The 15,161-nt window shown below is 40.0% G+C and overlaps 1 protein-coding gene across 1 annotated transcript in view; it reads right to left on the bottom strand.

Annotated features, from left to right (window-relative positions):
• Nucleotides 1–15,161, bottom strand: part of ARL3 (ARF like GTPase 3) — a 38,038-nt gene that overhangs the window by 20,814 nt on the left and 2,063 nt on the right. The window contains exons 2-3 of the mRNA XM_004478846.4: nt 10,056–10,199; nt 4,991–5,107 (exon numbers count right to left, since the gene is read on the bottom strand). Coding sequence (XP_004478903.1) covers nt 4,991–5,107; nt 10,056–10,199 — 261 coding nt within the window. The remainder of the gene's footprint in view (nt 1–4,990; nt 5,108–10,055; nt 10,200–15,161) is intronic.

A 15,161-nucleotide genomic window follows, 5' to 3' on the forward strand; every position in this document is an offset into this window, starting at 1 on the left:
AAATCTTGAAAAAAAAAAAGTGTTTTTTAGGCTCATAAGCAATATAAAACAGGTGGCAATGTGCAGTGCTGATGCACACAAGGAGTGCTGTGCCATGCAGGGGTGTCCCGTGCGTAGGGGAGCCCCACGCGCAAGGAGTGCGCCCTGTAAGGAGAGCGCCCTGTAAGGAGAGCTGTCCAGCGCGGAAGAAAGTACCCAGGAATGGTGCCGCACACACGGAGAGCTGACACAGCAAGATGACACAACAAAAAGAAACACAGATTCCCATGCTGCTGACAACAACAGAAGCAGACAAAGAAGATGACGCAGCAAATAGACACAGAGAACAGACAACCGGGGTGGGGGTGGGGAAAGGGGAGAGAAATAAATAAATAAATAAATCTTAAAAAAGGAGAGAGAACAGGTGGCTGAAAGATAATGCCATGTGTAAATAGAAATACTCCATTTTCTACTTTCTATAGGATCTAAAGGCAAATGCATAAAATGTAATGATAAATCAAGGGTTATGGACATTTAACGTATAAATATGTAGTTTGTGACAAGAACTACATAAGGGTGGAGGAATGGAGGGGTATAGGAACATGGTTTACATATACTATTGATGTTAAGCTGGTATCAAAGCAAGCAATATTGTTATAGATTTTGGATGTTAAATTTAAGCCCCTTGGTAACCACAAAGAACATATCAGAAGAATATCCATATTCATAGATACAGAAAGTAGAGTACAGGTTCACTGGCAGCCAACTCTAGAAAACTAGCCTTTGGGAAGAAAACATTGCCTTGATGACACCTTAATTTGGATTTTCTCTTAGCCTTAAAACCATAAACTAGGGAAATGGATGTGGCTCAACCAACTGGACTCCCATCTACCATCTAGGAGGTCCAGGGTTCAATGCCCAGGGACTCCTGGTGAGGGCAAGCTGGCCCACATGGAATGCTGGACCACACGGGAATGGGGTCTGCGCAGGAGTGCTGGCAAACACAGAGAGCTGGTGCAGCAAGATGATGCAACAAGAGACACAGAGGAGAGAAAATAAGAAGACATAGCAGAACAGGGATATAAGGTGGCACAAGAGAGTAACTGCCTCCCTCCCATTCCAGAAGGTCTCAGGATTGGTTCCTGGAGCCACCTAATGAGAATACAAGCAGACACAGAAAAACACACAGAGAATGGACACAGAGAGCAGACAGTGAGGGGAACAGGGGGAATGGGGGGGTATGGAGAAATAAATAAATCTTTAAAACAAACAAACAAAATACCAAACCATAAGCTAATAAATTCCCTTTGTTTAAGCGGACCCATTGCATGGGATTTGCCACCAAAATCTTTTTTTTTAAATTTTTAAAAAAGATTTGTTTTATTTCTCTCCTCATTCCCCCTGTGTCGGCTCTCTGTGCCTATTTGCTGTGTGTTCTTCTGTGTCCGCTTGCATTCTTGTCATGCGGCACCAGAAAACTGTCGCTTTTTTTGTTGCATCATCTTGTTGCATCAGCTCTCCATGTGTGCAGCACCACTCCTGGGTAGGCTGCGCTTTTCTTGTACAGGGTGGCTCTCCTTGCAGGGCACACTCCTTGCGTGTGGGGCACCCCTACATGGGGGACACCTGTGTGGCATGGCACTCCTTGTGCGTGGCAGCAATGCACATGGGTCAGCTTACCACACGGGTCAGGAGGCCCTGGATACTGAACCCTGGACCTCCTATATAGTAGGCAGATGCTCTATCAGTTGAGCCACACTGCTTCTCTGCCACCAAAATCTTTAACCTGGCCAGAACATGTACATGGTGGGCCTGTGCAATGCACATCACAGCACCTTAACTGTGTTTGTTAATTTAATTAGAGTACAGTTTTATATTTTGATTAGTCTCCATTGAAGAATCATGGTGAATTGCATTAATTCACAATTTTATTTCTCATAAACCCTCATTATATATTATACATATATATTATAACACAATCACTATGGCTATTGTGCATAGAACAGGTTTCAGGGAGGCAAGGGTAGAAGAAAGAAGGCTGGGAAACGGACTTGGCCCAGTGGTTAGGGCGTCCGTCTACCACATGGGAGGTCCGCGGTTCAAACCCTGGGCCTCCTTGACCCGTGTGGAGCTGGCCCATGCGCAGTGCTGATGCGCGCAAGGAGTGCCCTGCCACGCAGGGGTGTCCCCCCGCGTAGGGAAGCCCCACGCGCAAGGAGTGCGCCCCGCAAGGAGAGCCGCCCAGCGTGAAAGAAAGTGCAGCCTGCCCAGGAATGGCGCCACCCACACTTCCCATGCCGCTGACGACAACAGAAGCGGACAAAGAAACAAGACACAGCAAATAGACACAGAGAACAGACAACCGGGGGAGGGGAGGGAATTAAATTAAAAAATAAATCTTTAAAAAAAAGAAAGAAGGCTAGTTACTATGATACTGCAAAAATCACTGCATGGTGGCTGTGGAGGTAGAGAGAAGAGGTCAGAATCTAGAAAGAATTTGACAGTAGAGTGACAGGATTTGTTGATGGATCAGATATAGGGAGTCAGAAGAAAAGAAGTCAAGGATAATGCCAGAGTTTTTGGATAAATGGAATTACCATTATTGAGAAGACTGTTAGAGGAGTGAGTTTGGGCAGGGGTAGATGTAGCTAAGAATTTGATTTTGGCCAGAATGAGGTACTTACTGGACACTGAAACAGATATGTCAAATAGGCAGCTAAATACAAAACTAAATACAAAACTGGAATTTAGAGGAGGGTCCCAGGTTGGAAATATTAGTTTGAGACTCAGCAGCATGTAGGTGGTAATTAAATCTTGAGATTGGATGAGGTCTCTTGAGCAGTGACTTAGGGAAGGAAAGCATAAAGAATGAACTCTGGAGTACTCCAATATTTGGAGGTTGGGGAGATAAGAAAGAATATACAGCAATGGAAACTAAGGAGTAGTCAGTGAGAAAGAAGGAAAACAAGATAGAACGGTATTCTGGAAACAAAGGTAAGACAATATTTCAAGGTAAACTTGATGTAGTGGAAGTATTGTTAAGATTTTTTATTTGTTTTTAAACAAGAGAAATTACAGGATGTATATATGATAGGAATGATTCAGTCAGAGAGATGGATAGGAAGCAGTAATCAACAGAGAGTGAAGCTATTTGAAATGCAAGAAGTTTGAGGAGAGCAAACGGAGTGAACTATTGTTGAAGGGAGCCAGGGAGCAAATGGGCCAAGGAATGTAGGAGGACTGCCAGGCTGAGGAAGGTGGGCAGTATTGAAAATGAGACTTGTCACTTTGGTTTAGTTTATGTTTTCCTCAAGCCACATTCAGCTCCACAGGTTCAACCACAGAGTAGACAGAAAGTTGGTTTAGATTAGGTTTATCTAGGCAAGTGCGACAAAGGGAGAGAAAGGTAAGGGAGTGGATGATGTCTACAAGGGAGTGATTATAATGATGGATCACGAAATCTAGTCTGGTTAAGGAGGGAAGTGAGGACATAAGATATGGGGCAGTGGAAAGGAGTTAGGATTGAAGGATTATAGGTGATGAGGGGGGAGGACTATTGGAGTCAGCAGACTAAAGGGAATGAGGCTGGAAAGATAGGAGGTGGGAGCTGGAGAGTGAGAGGCTTGAAACTGTGATCCTAGAGCGGATGAAACTATTGGACATAATAAGGTGTAAGGCAGGGGTTCTTAACCATTCTTTTTTTTTTTTTTTGGTGGTGATTGTTCTGAACCATTTTTGAGTGATGAATCCTTTGGCAGCCTAGAGACCTATGGACTCCTTCTTGTAATGTTCTAAAATGTATAAAATAAAATGCATAGTATTACAGACTAATTATACTGAAATATAGTTATTGAAATTTTTTAAAAAACAAAATTGTGAAATAGGAATATATATGCTTCTTTTACATATAACACGTTAAATAACAAGATCTAGTGGTTGGTCTGATGATAATTTTGAAGTATTAAGTAGTGAGAAGTCTAAACAATACTTTGAGATATCTACAATAACTGCAAATGTGACATATAAATATCTGTAATTTCTACAGATAACAGAGTCATAGATGTGGCTGACATTACTGCATTCTATTGCTGGTAGTCATAAGTGAAGTAAATGCAAACTTTCAGTTAGAGGTTAGTGAAAAGAATATGCAATTTCCCTCACGGTTCTAAGGTATGATCACGAAAGTGGCTGAGATAAAGTAGAGGACAAGATCATTGGAGGAGGAGAGGTGAAGGAACTGAGAGGCTGGGGTAGCAGAGAAATCGCTATGTAGATATTGAAATCTCCAAGAATTCTGAGACAGTCCTACAAAAAGTGACAGCGAGCTGGGAGCTAAACTTTCAGCATCTGCCTGAATGAGCGCTGTCTGAGCCAGAGAGTCCAAGTCCATGAAGCAACTGCTTCTTCTGTTGGGTAGTTATAATTATGGGGAAATTCTTCCTTATTTGAGTTAAACTCTACCTCCCTAAACTTCCAATACTGCCCCCTACTTGGTCTCTAGAACTATTCATGATGACGCCAATCCTTCTGACTTAGGATAGTTCTTGGGCAACTGAAGACAGTTCCAAGCATTCCCTCTTCCAGGCAGAATGTCGTCAGGCCTTTCAACCATTCCCTGTATGTCATGGTTTCCAGGACTTTTATTATTTCAGTTCGTCGTTTTGGGATACACTCTGATTAGCTGACTTCCCTCGAGTTACACAATCAATGGCACAATCTTCTGACTTCCCTTCTGCTGTTCAAATCACTATGGTAATTAATAAATACTTTATTTGGCCAAAGTGTGAGGGTGGGCACAACTCTGTTACTGAGCAACAACAAAACATCTTACACAAATTATGCAGACTTTTCCTCTTCTCAACCTTCGCGATCGGCAGCCTTCTACTGGCCCACTAAGTTTACGGTGATTAATGTCATAGCAATGTCATTATTGACAAGAGCACTACAGTATTCACATTCCTACCACATGGCAGAAGAGATTCTGAATTAGTATATCAAAAGGAATACTTACAAGAATATCGGTATTCTCAAAATAATTCCTCCAGTACGGTCTAATTTTCCTCTGTCCACCAATATCCCAGACATTCAATTTAAAACCCTGTGATTGTACACTTTTGATGTTAAAACCCTAAAAGAGACAGAAGCCAAAACACTTAACTTTATTTTGCTTTGAAACAATAATTCTGACAAAATTACGTTCAATAGTTACGTTATTTGTAATTCTGAAGTATTCTGCCAGATGCAACAATGATAATACTGAAATGGTTTGCTCTGATAGAAAAGAGAGAACACGTATTTGGGCATACTTCAGCCCCTTCAGGAGGTTGTGGAGTCAGGGCCAACAACGCCATGTCTAGCACTCTGCTTTCTGGGATGAGTATGTATATACATAAATGCTGAGAAGGATTCAGAAGGAAAGTAGCTCTTATAATACACACAGACCATATTCCCTGAAGAGCCCCCAGGATGGTAAAATTGAAATAGGACATTTCCTGTAACTAACAAAAAATCAGAAGCTGAATCTGAAGACTCAGGAGAACAGAACAAATCTTGAGTTTAAAAAGAGGCAAAAATTGTAAACCTAGAGAAATGGTTTTGAAGAGCAGCTCAAAATAAATTTCCTACTATGCATTAATCAAGAAAATGAGGGCACTGAATTTAGGACACAATGGGGAGGTTGGATTTGCAACTGGAATATCAGCTGAGTGGGGTATGTGAGGCCTGTGGGAACAGCATGTTCAAGTCCCAAAGTGAAGTCCTCAATTACAGGTAGTGAAGGAAACATTTCAACAAACCAGAGGGCATTTGAAACTGTTCACTAACAGGTATTTCTCATGCACTTGAAAAGAAAGTATTCATTTTCAGGACAGTTACTCAAGGTGGAACTTTGAAGAAAGAAAGCCAATCAGGAGCAGGCCTAATTGCGAGCTGGGAGTTAGTATGGAGAGAAACAAATTAATGAAACCTTTGGGATTTGTGGAACACATTTCATGATCAAGAATTTAAAAAAAAATCTTCTTGTAAAAACGATACAGTTAAATCAGGATTTGAAAAATCCAGTTGTACCTTGCTACCACAGAAGCAGCACTTCATCCAGAATAACTGGCGTTAAGTGGAACTAGAGTTGCTTCTATACACATTTGTCTCATTTGTCAGCTTGCCAACACACTGTCCAGCAAGGTGCAGAGCAATGGGTAAAGGAACACTGCCTCCCAATTTCCTCTGGGGATAAATGGTCCTTAGAGGGTAATGGGGGATGAGGCTGACCACCACTCCTCTAAAGGGTCAATGATTGAATGAGCTAGAAGTTTAAGAACTTTAAAGGAAAAGGGTTTAAGCTTATTGTGAAAGGCAGCTGCATTTTGACTCATTCATGTGTATTTAAAAATTCTAAGCTGAATCCTGATACAAAATGTCAAACCCAGTAACATCCAATCCTTTCTGGAATGAGGCAGGGAATAAATAAGAGTAAATCCAGGAATCTTGTCATATGTATCAACTGCCTTAAAATTCTATACGTCATCAGACCCAACAAACCTATTAGGAAATTATTCTAAGGAAATAACAATAAATGAGTGCAAACATTTAGAGAGGTGTATTGCATCAATGTTCACATACATAACACAGAACAGTGTTCATTATACAGTATCTGAAAAAGATGATACAAAACAGTATATTCTTTATGAGTCATTTTAAAGAAATACCCTGACTAAAAGAAAAAAAATAAATAAACACCCATCATAAATACATGTAGAGAAAAAAAAAAGACTGCATAGATATATACCTAAATGTTAACAGTGGTTGTAAGACTGGGCATAGTGGATGATTTTTAGTTTCATAATTTTACTTTATCTAAACTGTCTAAATTTACTACATTGAACATTTCTTTCTTTTCCTAATAAAACCAAAAACACAATTAAAGTTTGTTTGTTGTTGTTTTTTTTAAAGATTTATTTTTTATTTATTTCTCTCTCTTTACCCCCCTCGGTTGTCTCCTCTCTGTGTCCACTTGCTGTGTGTTCTTTTGTATCCGCTTGCATTCTTGTCAGTGGCACCGGGAATCTGTCTCTTTTTGTTGCGTCATCTTGCTGCGTCAGCTCTCCATGCGTGCGGTGCCACTCTTGGGTAGGCTGTGCTTTTTTTTGTGCAGGGTGGCTCTCCTTGCAGGGCGTACTCCTTGTGTGTGGGGCTCCCCTAGGCGGGGTACACCTCTGCGTGGCACGGCACTCCTTGCGTTCATCAGCACCGCACATGGGCCAGCTCACCACATGGATCAGGAGGCCCTGGGTTTGAACCCTGGACTCCCATATGGTAGGTGAATGCTCTGTCAGTTGAGCCAAATCTGCTTCCCTAAAGTTTGTTTTTAGGCAGATGGAGTTCAGTGCCATGTCAGTTGGCCCTTCTTTGGAGTTTGTGTTTCTGTGTGATGGAGCTGGACTCAGATGTGATCTTTTTTCACAAGCCTCTCCTGTTACTTTTACCAGAACTGTAGTGGCTGCTGGGGTTTAATATATACCCAGGAGATCTGAATCTCTGGACTGACCATATGATTGCCAGGCCCTGAGCCTCAACAATCTTCAGCTCCTACACTCTGGTTTGTTGGACTTACCCCACTCAGCTAACATGGAGTTGAAGAAGGTCAACCACCACACCATGGAGCCAAGAGTGCCTACAACTGAAAGCAGGAGGATTGCATCCAGCATTCACGTGGAATCTAAGCCCCTCTTGATACAGATGTGGAGTGGACACAACCATTCCAAGGTCCACAAGATGGAGGAATAGAATATGGATGAGAGTGGACTTACTGATATTCTGTTCATGAACTATTGTGATTAATAATCGAAGAAAATGTGGCATTGGTGTGGAGAAAGTGGCCATGGTGGCTGCTGGGTGTGGGGAATGGGAGGAAGAGATGAGATGTGGAGGCATTTTCAGGACTTGGAGTTGTCCTGGGTGATGCTGCAGGGACAGTTACCAGACATTGTATGTCCTTCCATGGCCCACTGGATGGAACGTGGGAAGAGTGTGGGCTATGATGTGGACCACTGACCATGAGGTGCAGCAGTGCTCTGAGATGTATTCACCAAATGCAATGAATGTCTCATGATGATGGAGGAGATTGTTGTATGGGGGAAGGAGTGGGGTGAGGAGGGTGCGGGGGTATATGGGGACCTAATATTTTTTGAATGTAATATTAAAAAAATAAAGACCAAAAAAAAAAAAAGATTAATAAATATTTTAAATAGTGAAAGGAAAAAAAAAGTTTGTTTTTAAGGCATAAATGTAGAACCTTGACATAACATAGTAGCAGGGTTACCTGTAATATACCAAATGATGCCCGAAGGTTAGCTAGTTTTTTAGAGTATTAGCAGTGGAACATTAGGTTCATGCCCAAGTTTGCAGTATGGAAATCTTCATTTTAGTGGCACTCTAGAGAGATATTAGCCTACTGCTAATACTCTAAAAAACTAGCTATTCTTTTTCTGGCAGAAATCCTGACACACTAATATGTGTTTTCAGCCCTTGTAGGCTAGACTACTATAATTTGTTCCTCTTTGGGCTATACATTAAATTTGTTCAGAAGCTGTAAAATTGTTCATTTGGTAGCACTTGAAATGACTTCTGCAAAGAGCTGTGAATCAGTGAAACTCACAAATCACGAAGACACATACCAGCAGCAGCCACTCACATCTGACACCAAGGTCTTAGCACAGGATGGTAATGGAAAATGCTAAATAACCCTGGTTTAGCTAAAACCTCTACTGCTCAAACACTCTAAGCCTATTAAGACCAACAGGGCTGTCCCTAGTTAGAAAGCTCAGGAGCTTGGCAAAAGGTCAAACTTTCTCATACAGGGAATGAGGGCTAAAGGAGCACACTAGGGTTCTTCCCATCAGGACTTGTCTTTGAATTTCCATACTGTGAGCACCACCACCGCCTTATCTTACGTTTTGCTTCCTTAGCCTTAGGAAAGAGGAAGGTTGATGATTCCAGGTTTAAAAATATAGGTAATTGTTTTTAATCTAAAAAACTGATATATATTTGTATTTGTTAAGTGTGGCAAATACACACTAACAATGTCTATTCTTAGAATACTCTTAGTGTCCTCCTTTGTGCTCTGTATTTTCTACATGTATTAATAACATACTCAGTGAAGATAAAGCTATTTTTAAAAGTAATATGGGGGGGAGTGGATTTGGCTCAACTAATAAGAGTGTCTCCATCTACCATATGGGAGGTCCAGGGTTCAAACCCAGGGCCTTCTGACCCAAGTGGTGAGGTGGCCCACGCACAGTGCTGATGTGCACAAGGAATGCCGTGCCACGGAGGGGTGTCCCCCACATAGGGGAACCCCACGCACAATGAGTGCACCCCACAAGTAGAGCCGCCCAGCGCAAAAGAAGTGCAGCCTGCCCAGGAGTGGTGCTGCACACACGGAGAGCTGACACAGCAAGATGACGCAACAGAAGGAGATGCAGATTTCCAGTGCCACTGACAAGAACGCAAACAGATGCAGAACACACAGTGAATGGACAGAGAAAACAGACAACAGTGGGAGGGGAGGGAAAGGGAGAGAAAAAAAAATCTTAAAAAAAGTAATATGGGGAAGAGGATGTGGCCAAATAGTTAAGCACCCACATGGGAGGTCTCAGGTTCAGTTCCTGGTGCCTCCTAAAGAAGATAAATAATAAGCATACAACGAGCAAAAACAAAAGAGCAGGGACTGGATGTGGTTCAAGCAGTTGAGTACCTGCCTCCCACATGGGAGGTCCTGGGTTTGGTTCCAGAGCCTCCTAAAGAAAAAACAAAACAGAAAACGAGCAAAAACAATGAGCAAGCAGACGAGGGAGCCATTGGGGGGGGGGGGGGGGGTGTAATATGAGTAATTACTTAGATCTGAGGGAATCAGTTATCTTGAAATATTTTTGAAATTTTAGATTAGTTCTGAATTGCACAGACTTCTCTTGGAAACAAAACCTGGAAGTGGACAAAACTTATTTCCCATTTTGTTATTCATATTGTTATTATCCTCTTCCTTGTGTCGTACAAAAATCTGTGGTCAAGACAGTGCTCACCTGTGTAGGTGTGATGTGGCTGATGTCTTCGGATGCAAGCTGTTTCAGAAGAGTAGTCTTTCCAGCATTATCCAAGCCCAGGAGAAGGATTCTTACCTCCTGGTCTGGTGCACTTTTCAATTTGCGCAAAATGGAGAGTAAGCCCTTGAATAGCCATAAAGAAGGGAGATTACTTTTAATGGCCCTGACTTTGACATTACTGACATCAGAACACCTCCTCCTCTTTCACAAAAGTTCTTAGTTATGGATAGCTTATATTATTATTGTATATTCTAATGCCATTCATTCCATTTGTTTCCTTCTAAGTTTTATCAGAGTACTTCAGTGAATTCAGCAGCTTAATAAATAGCATGGCTTATTCCTGTGTCTCTTATTAATCCAGTTGAGCAGTCACACCAGATATCCTAGGAGTATGAACTGCTTTCCGACCTGAGTCCCAATAGCCCTCCATAGACACTCATCTAAGCACACTCCTCATATCAGGTCAGGGGTAATTAATTGATTTTCGTACTTTTCTCCTTTACTAGAGTGATGTTTGTCATTGGTAAGGACTACGATTTCTCTGTCTCCCATAATACCTGGTACTTTTTTTAGTCCCTACATACTAGCTCTTGAATTCAAAAAAGTTATCTATCCAAGTTAAAGCAAGATCTTAAGGTGCTATACAAAAAGATGGCCTAAAATTATAACTGCACTAAGACTTTAAGTATTTTAGTTCATGTTTAAGACTTCTTTGTTCAAAATATCCTATTGAAACCTAACTGTCACAAGACCTTAGTAGGATAGGTGCATGGTATAGATACTCTAATTTTTCAGATTAAGGATCAGAAAATTCCTCCTTAACAGAGAGGTTAGGGAATTGCAAAAGTGACTCATAAAGCAAAAAAAAATTTAACAGGGTATTTTTGACTAGTAATTTAATATTTTTTGTTTATTGGTTTTAATTATAATTATTATTAGGGATGGAAATAAACTATGTTGTTTTTTTAGCTGAGAACCTAAATTTTTTACATGACAGTTATTTGTTCTGTTCTGTAGTCGACAATCTTGTCCTAATGAAGCATGGTTATAACAAGAATCAAGAATCTAGAGTTTAAAGATATAATCTAATCTCACAGCCCAATCAGAAATGCCTTCGAGCTGAGCCTTAGAATTACATAAAATGGTTATATTTGTTATCCACATTGTACTGGACAAAAATTCAAACCTGGTTGTTCACTGAGATCAAATAATACTTCTGATAAATAATTCTCAACAACTGGGTCTTTGGACAATGATATGCAAATATGCATAATTATTAAGAATTCCCTTCTGCCTCAGGAACTCTTTATCAGTTTGCTACTGTCAGTAGACAGACTTGCTACAGATCACTTTAACCTTTCTATTCCTCAATTTTTTTTCATTAATAAAATAAGGTTTCATCTAAGATAGAAAGACAAATTCTATGCTGAAAGATTTGGGGAGGAGTGGCTGAACAGATTTGGAACAAACAAAAAGTAGGCAGGACATGTTTGCTTTTGTTTTTATCTCCTCTGGCTTTGAACACTTTAACACTATTCCTTCTCAAAACTATATTTATGAGAAGCCCCCTTCCCCTTAGTTTCTATTAGCTATAGCTATATTGCAATCACTCTTATTTATAATACCACTTTTGAGAAGAGTTAAAATTAGAATTCTAAAATCCACAGGGGACTGGTGATATAAAAAGACAGAGAACAGGGAAAATACACTGAACTACTGATCCTGAGATCCTGATTAGATTTGAAAAGAAAGGGTCTCATTATTTCTTACAATAAATTCTAAAACAACTGGAACTTATCACATTAGTACATTAACTGACAGAACAGGTAAATTTTCTTCTTATGTATTATCTACTAGCATAGAAACTGTGATGGAAGATCTGTTTTCTATAAAATATTTTCAAAATTCAAAAGTAATGTTTTGGGTTTTCCCTCATCTGTGTCTCTTCTAAAAATAAAACACCAAATAAAAACACTGTATTCTGCAGGCTAAGACATTTTACACACTCATTATATTTGAAATCGAATAATTACAGAAAACATAATTTCTATGGAAACAATAACTTCACATGCTTCATCTTTAAGTGAAATTATAGAGAAATGGAAAATTCAGCTAATATTTTCTTCCAGCAAAATGATAAATTGCATCTCAAGCATGGTCTAGGGAAAACAAATGCAAATACAATACAGTATCGTATTAATCCAACTACTGCAGATGGGAGATCACAGGATTATCAGGGTTTGCTAAATAGGGAAGAGGATATTTATAGATATCAGGATTCTGCCTGAAAGGTACAAAGTAAGCTGATTTAGGAGCCTGGATGAAAGAAAGGAGAGGAAGTCTATTCTATGCTTTTATCCATATATGCCCATATTTTATTTTAAATGCCAAATGAAGGAAGACAGTTACTGGAAGTTAAATTTATTATGGGGCTGAGTTTTACAGAATGATAAAAAGGAAATTAGTTTTTAAAGTCTACTTTTGGCCGAAATAGTTATTCATTCATTCAATTATCATAAAATACCCAAAATGTGCCCCAAGTATAACAGTGAGCAAACAGACATGATCTCTGAATATTCTGCATCCTCAGAATTTACATACCCACAACATTAAATAAAGGCAATTTAAAAAACAAGACCTTCCATTAGTTGAAAATTGTATGCCACCAGCATGTGTTGGACACAACAGTTATCTGTACCCTGGTAGACAGAAATGGTCTGACTCAGCCACAAAACATTTAAATAAATTTTTCTACAGGCAAATCATGAAATAGATGTGCTACTAGTCTACTACAGACACTTTATAGTCCTTAAAATAAATTAAAACTCACCTACTGGCAGAGGCATAACGCACTTACTTAAAACAATACAAACTAGACCACTCGAAGAAAGTGGGGTGGTAGGGGGAGGAATGTGTTGATTTATGGAAAATATATGTGTCCAGTAGGAGTAGCTAAAAATTAAATATTAGAATTACTGGTGGCGGACTTGGCCCAGTAGTTAGGGCATCCGCCTACCACATGGGAGGTCCGCGGTTCAAACCCTGGGGCCTCCTTGACCTGTGTGCGGCTGGCCCATGCGCAGTGCTGATGAGCGCAAGGAGTGCCCTGCCATGCAGGGTTGTCCCCCCGTACGGGAGCCCCACACGCAAGGAGTGTGCCCCGTAAGGAAAGCCACCCAGCGTGAAAGAAAGTGCAGCCTGCCCAGGAATGGTGCCCCACACACGGAGAGCTGACACAACAAGATGACGCAACAAAAAGAAACACAGATTCCCATGCCACTGACAACAACAGAAGCGGACAAAGAAAAACATGCAGCAAATAGACACAGAGAACAGACAAACTGGGGTGGAGGGGGAGGGGAGATAAATAAGTAAGTAAATAAATAAATAAAAGAAAAAAAAAAAGAATTACTAAGCCAACTTTCAAGTATATACACTCTCCATAACTGGCTTCAATGGAAGAGATTTCAATTTATTTTTGTCTCTTCAAACAAACAAACAAACAAGAACAATCAGTCCTGCCCAGTGAGAATTTATTAATCTCCTGGAATTCCTATAGCTTTAAAAGGGAGAAACTCATTCAAATGTTTTCTTTCACATGAACTCTATACTAAATAAAGGCAAGGAATATTCCTGAGGAAGAAAATATGGATATCTTCTCAGAAGACTGAGTTCCCACTCTGCCAGAGTCCTAAGGAGTTTCACAGACTTTATATTGAACTTTCCTTTATATGTAACCCTGGCCACAGTTTCATCTGAAAAATAGGAACAACAATACTTATATCTCAAGAAAGACGTAAGGATAAGTGAGATAATATATGTAAAATATGGCATATAGTAAGCACTCAAAACGGTATTTATTTTTTTCTATTTTTCACTGGCCATTTTCTGATCAGGAAATGTAATTACTTGTGAATATATCTCAATAAATCCTCTCTGAAAAAAAAAAGTAATGTAATTATTGTTGAGGACAATCTTTAAGTGTTGATGTGTTTGATAGTTAAAATTACTATATCCATATGTGTAGAAAGTACTCCATAAACGGTTACTGAGTGGAGTTATGCTTTAAAGAAACAGTGATTAGTTATGTGCTAAAATTACTGTTACAGTGTTTCATCAAGAAACACTTACAAGACAGGAGTAAAACATGATTCTAAGTGTCCAGGGAAACCAATAAAAAAAGTATATATTAGTAGGGAAGCAGCTGTGGCTCAACTGATAGAGCATCCACCTACCATATGGAGTGACCAGGGTTGGATACCCAGGGCCTCCTGATCCGTGTTGTGAGCTGGCCCATGTTCAGTGCTGCTGCACGCATTGAGTGCTGTGCCATGCAGGGATGTCCCCTGTGTAGGAGAGCCCCACGCACAAGGAGTTTACCCTGCAAGGAGAGCCGCCCTGCGTGAAAAAAAGCGCAGCCTGCCCAGGAGTGGCACCGCACACACGGAGAGCTGACGCAGCAAGATGACGTAACAACCACAACAAAATTTACAGTTTCCTGGTGCCGCCTGAGAAGGCGGCAAGTGGACACAGAAAAACACACAGCGAATGGACACAGAGAACAGACAATAGGGGGGAAGGGAAGAGAAATAAAATAAATATTTTAAAAAAAGTATGTATTAGTCATAACTGAAGGCTTAAGCAATAAAAAAAACTGGGACTCACTCTTCAGTATATAGTTAAAAATGGGGGCTCATGGTATACCAGATGTGACCCACTTAAAATCAGACCATTGACCTTTAAATTCAGTGTTCCAGTTCTAATAATAGCTCACATTTTGGAGATAGGGAAAAAAATCTATTTGGGAAATTAGATAAAGAATCCAGAATTTGTCCTAATTTCTTATTGTTCAATTTAGGAAAGATAAAAACAAAATCTGTCTTGATCATTGAATACAACAGATGTATACAACAGTGTGGTATAAGCTATCAATTTATTGTATATATTTAATTTGCACCTGGAAACTTGAGCATTAGTTAACATATTGTGGCCTGTAATTATAAATCAAACAATCATAAAATTACACAGTCCACTTAATTGGTAGACAGGGATTGATAGATAAGCAAACTGGGAAAAGTTAGCCAA

This window comes from Dasypus novemcinctus, chromosome 6 (genome assembly GCF_030445035.2).
Source record: "Dasypus novemcinctus isolate mDasNov1 chromosome 6, mDasNov1.1.hap2, whole genome shotgun sequence".
NCBI lineage: Eukaryota > Metazoa > Chordata > Mammalia > Cingulata > Dasypodidae > Dasypus > Dasypus novemcinctus.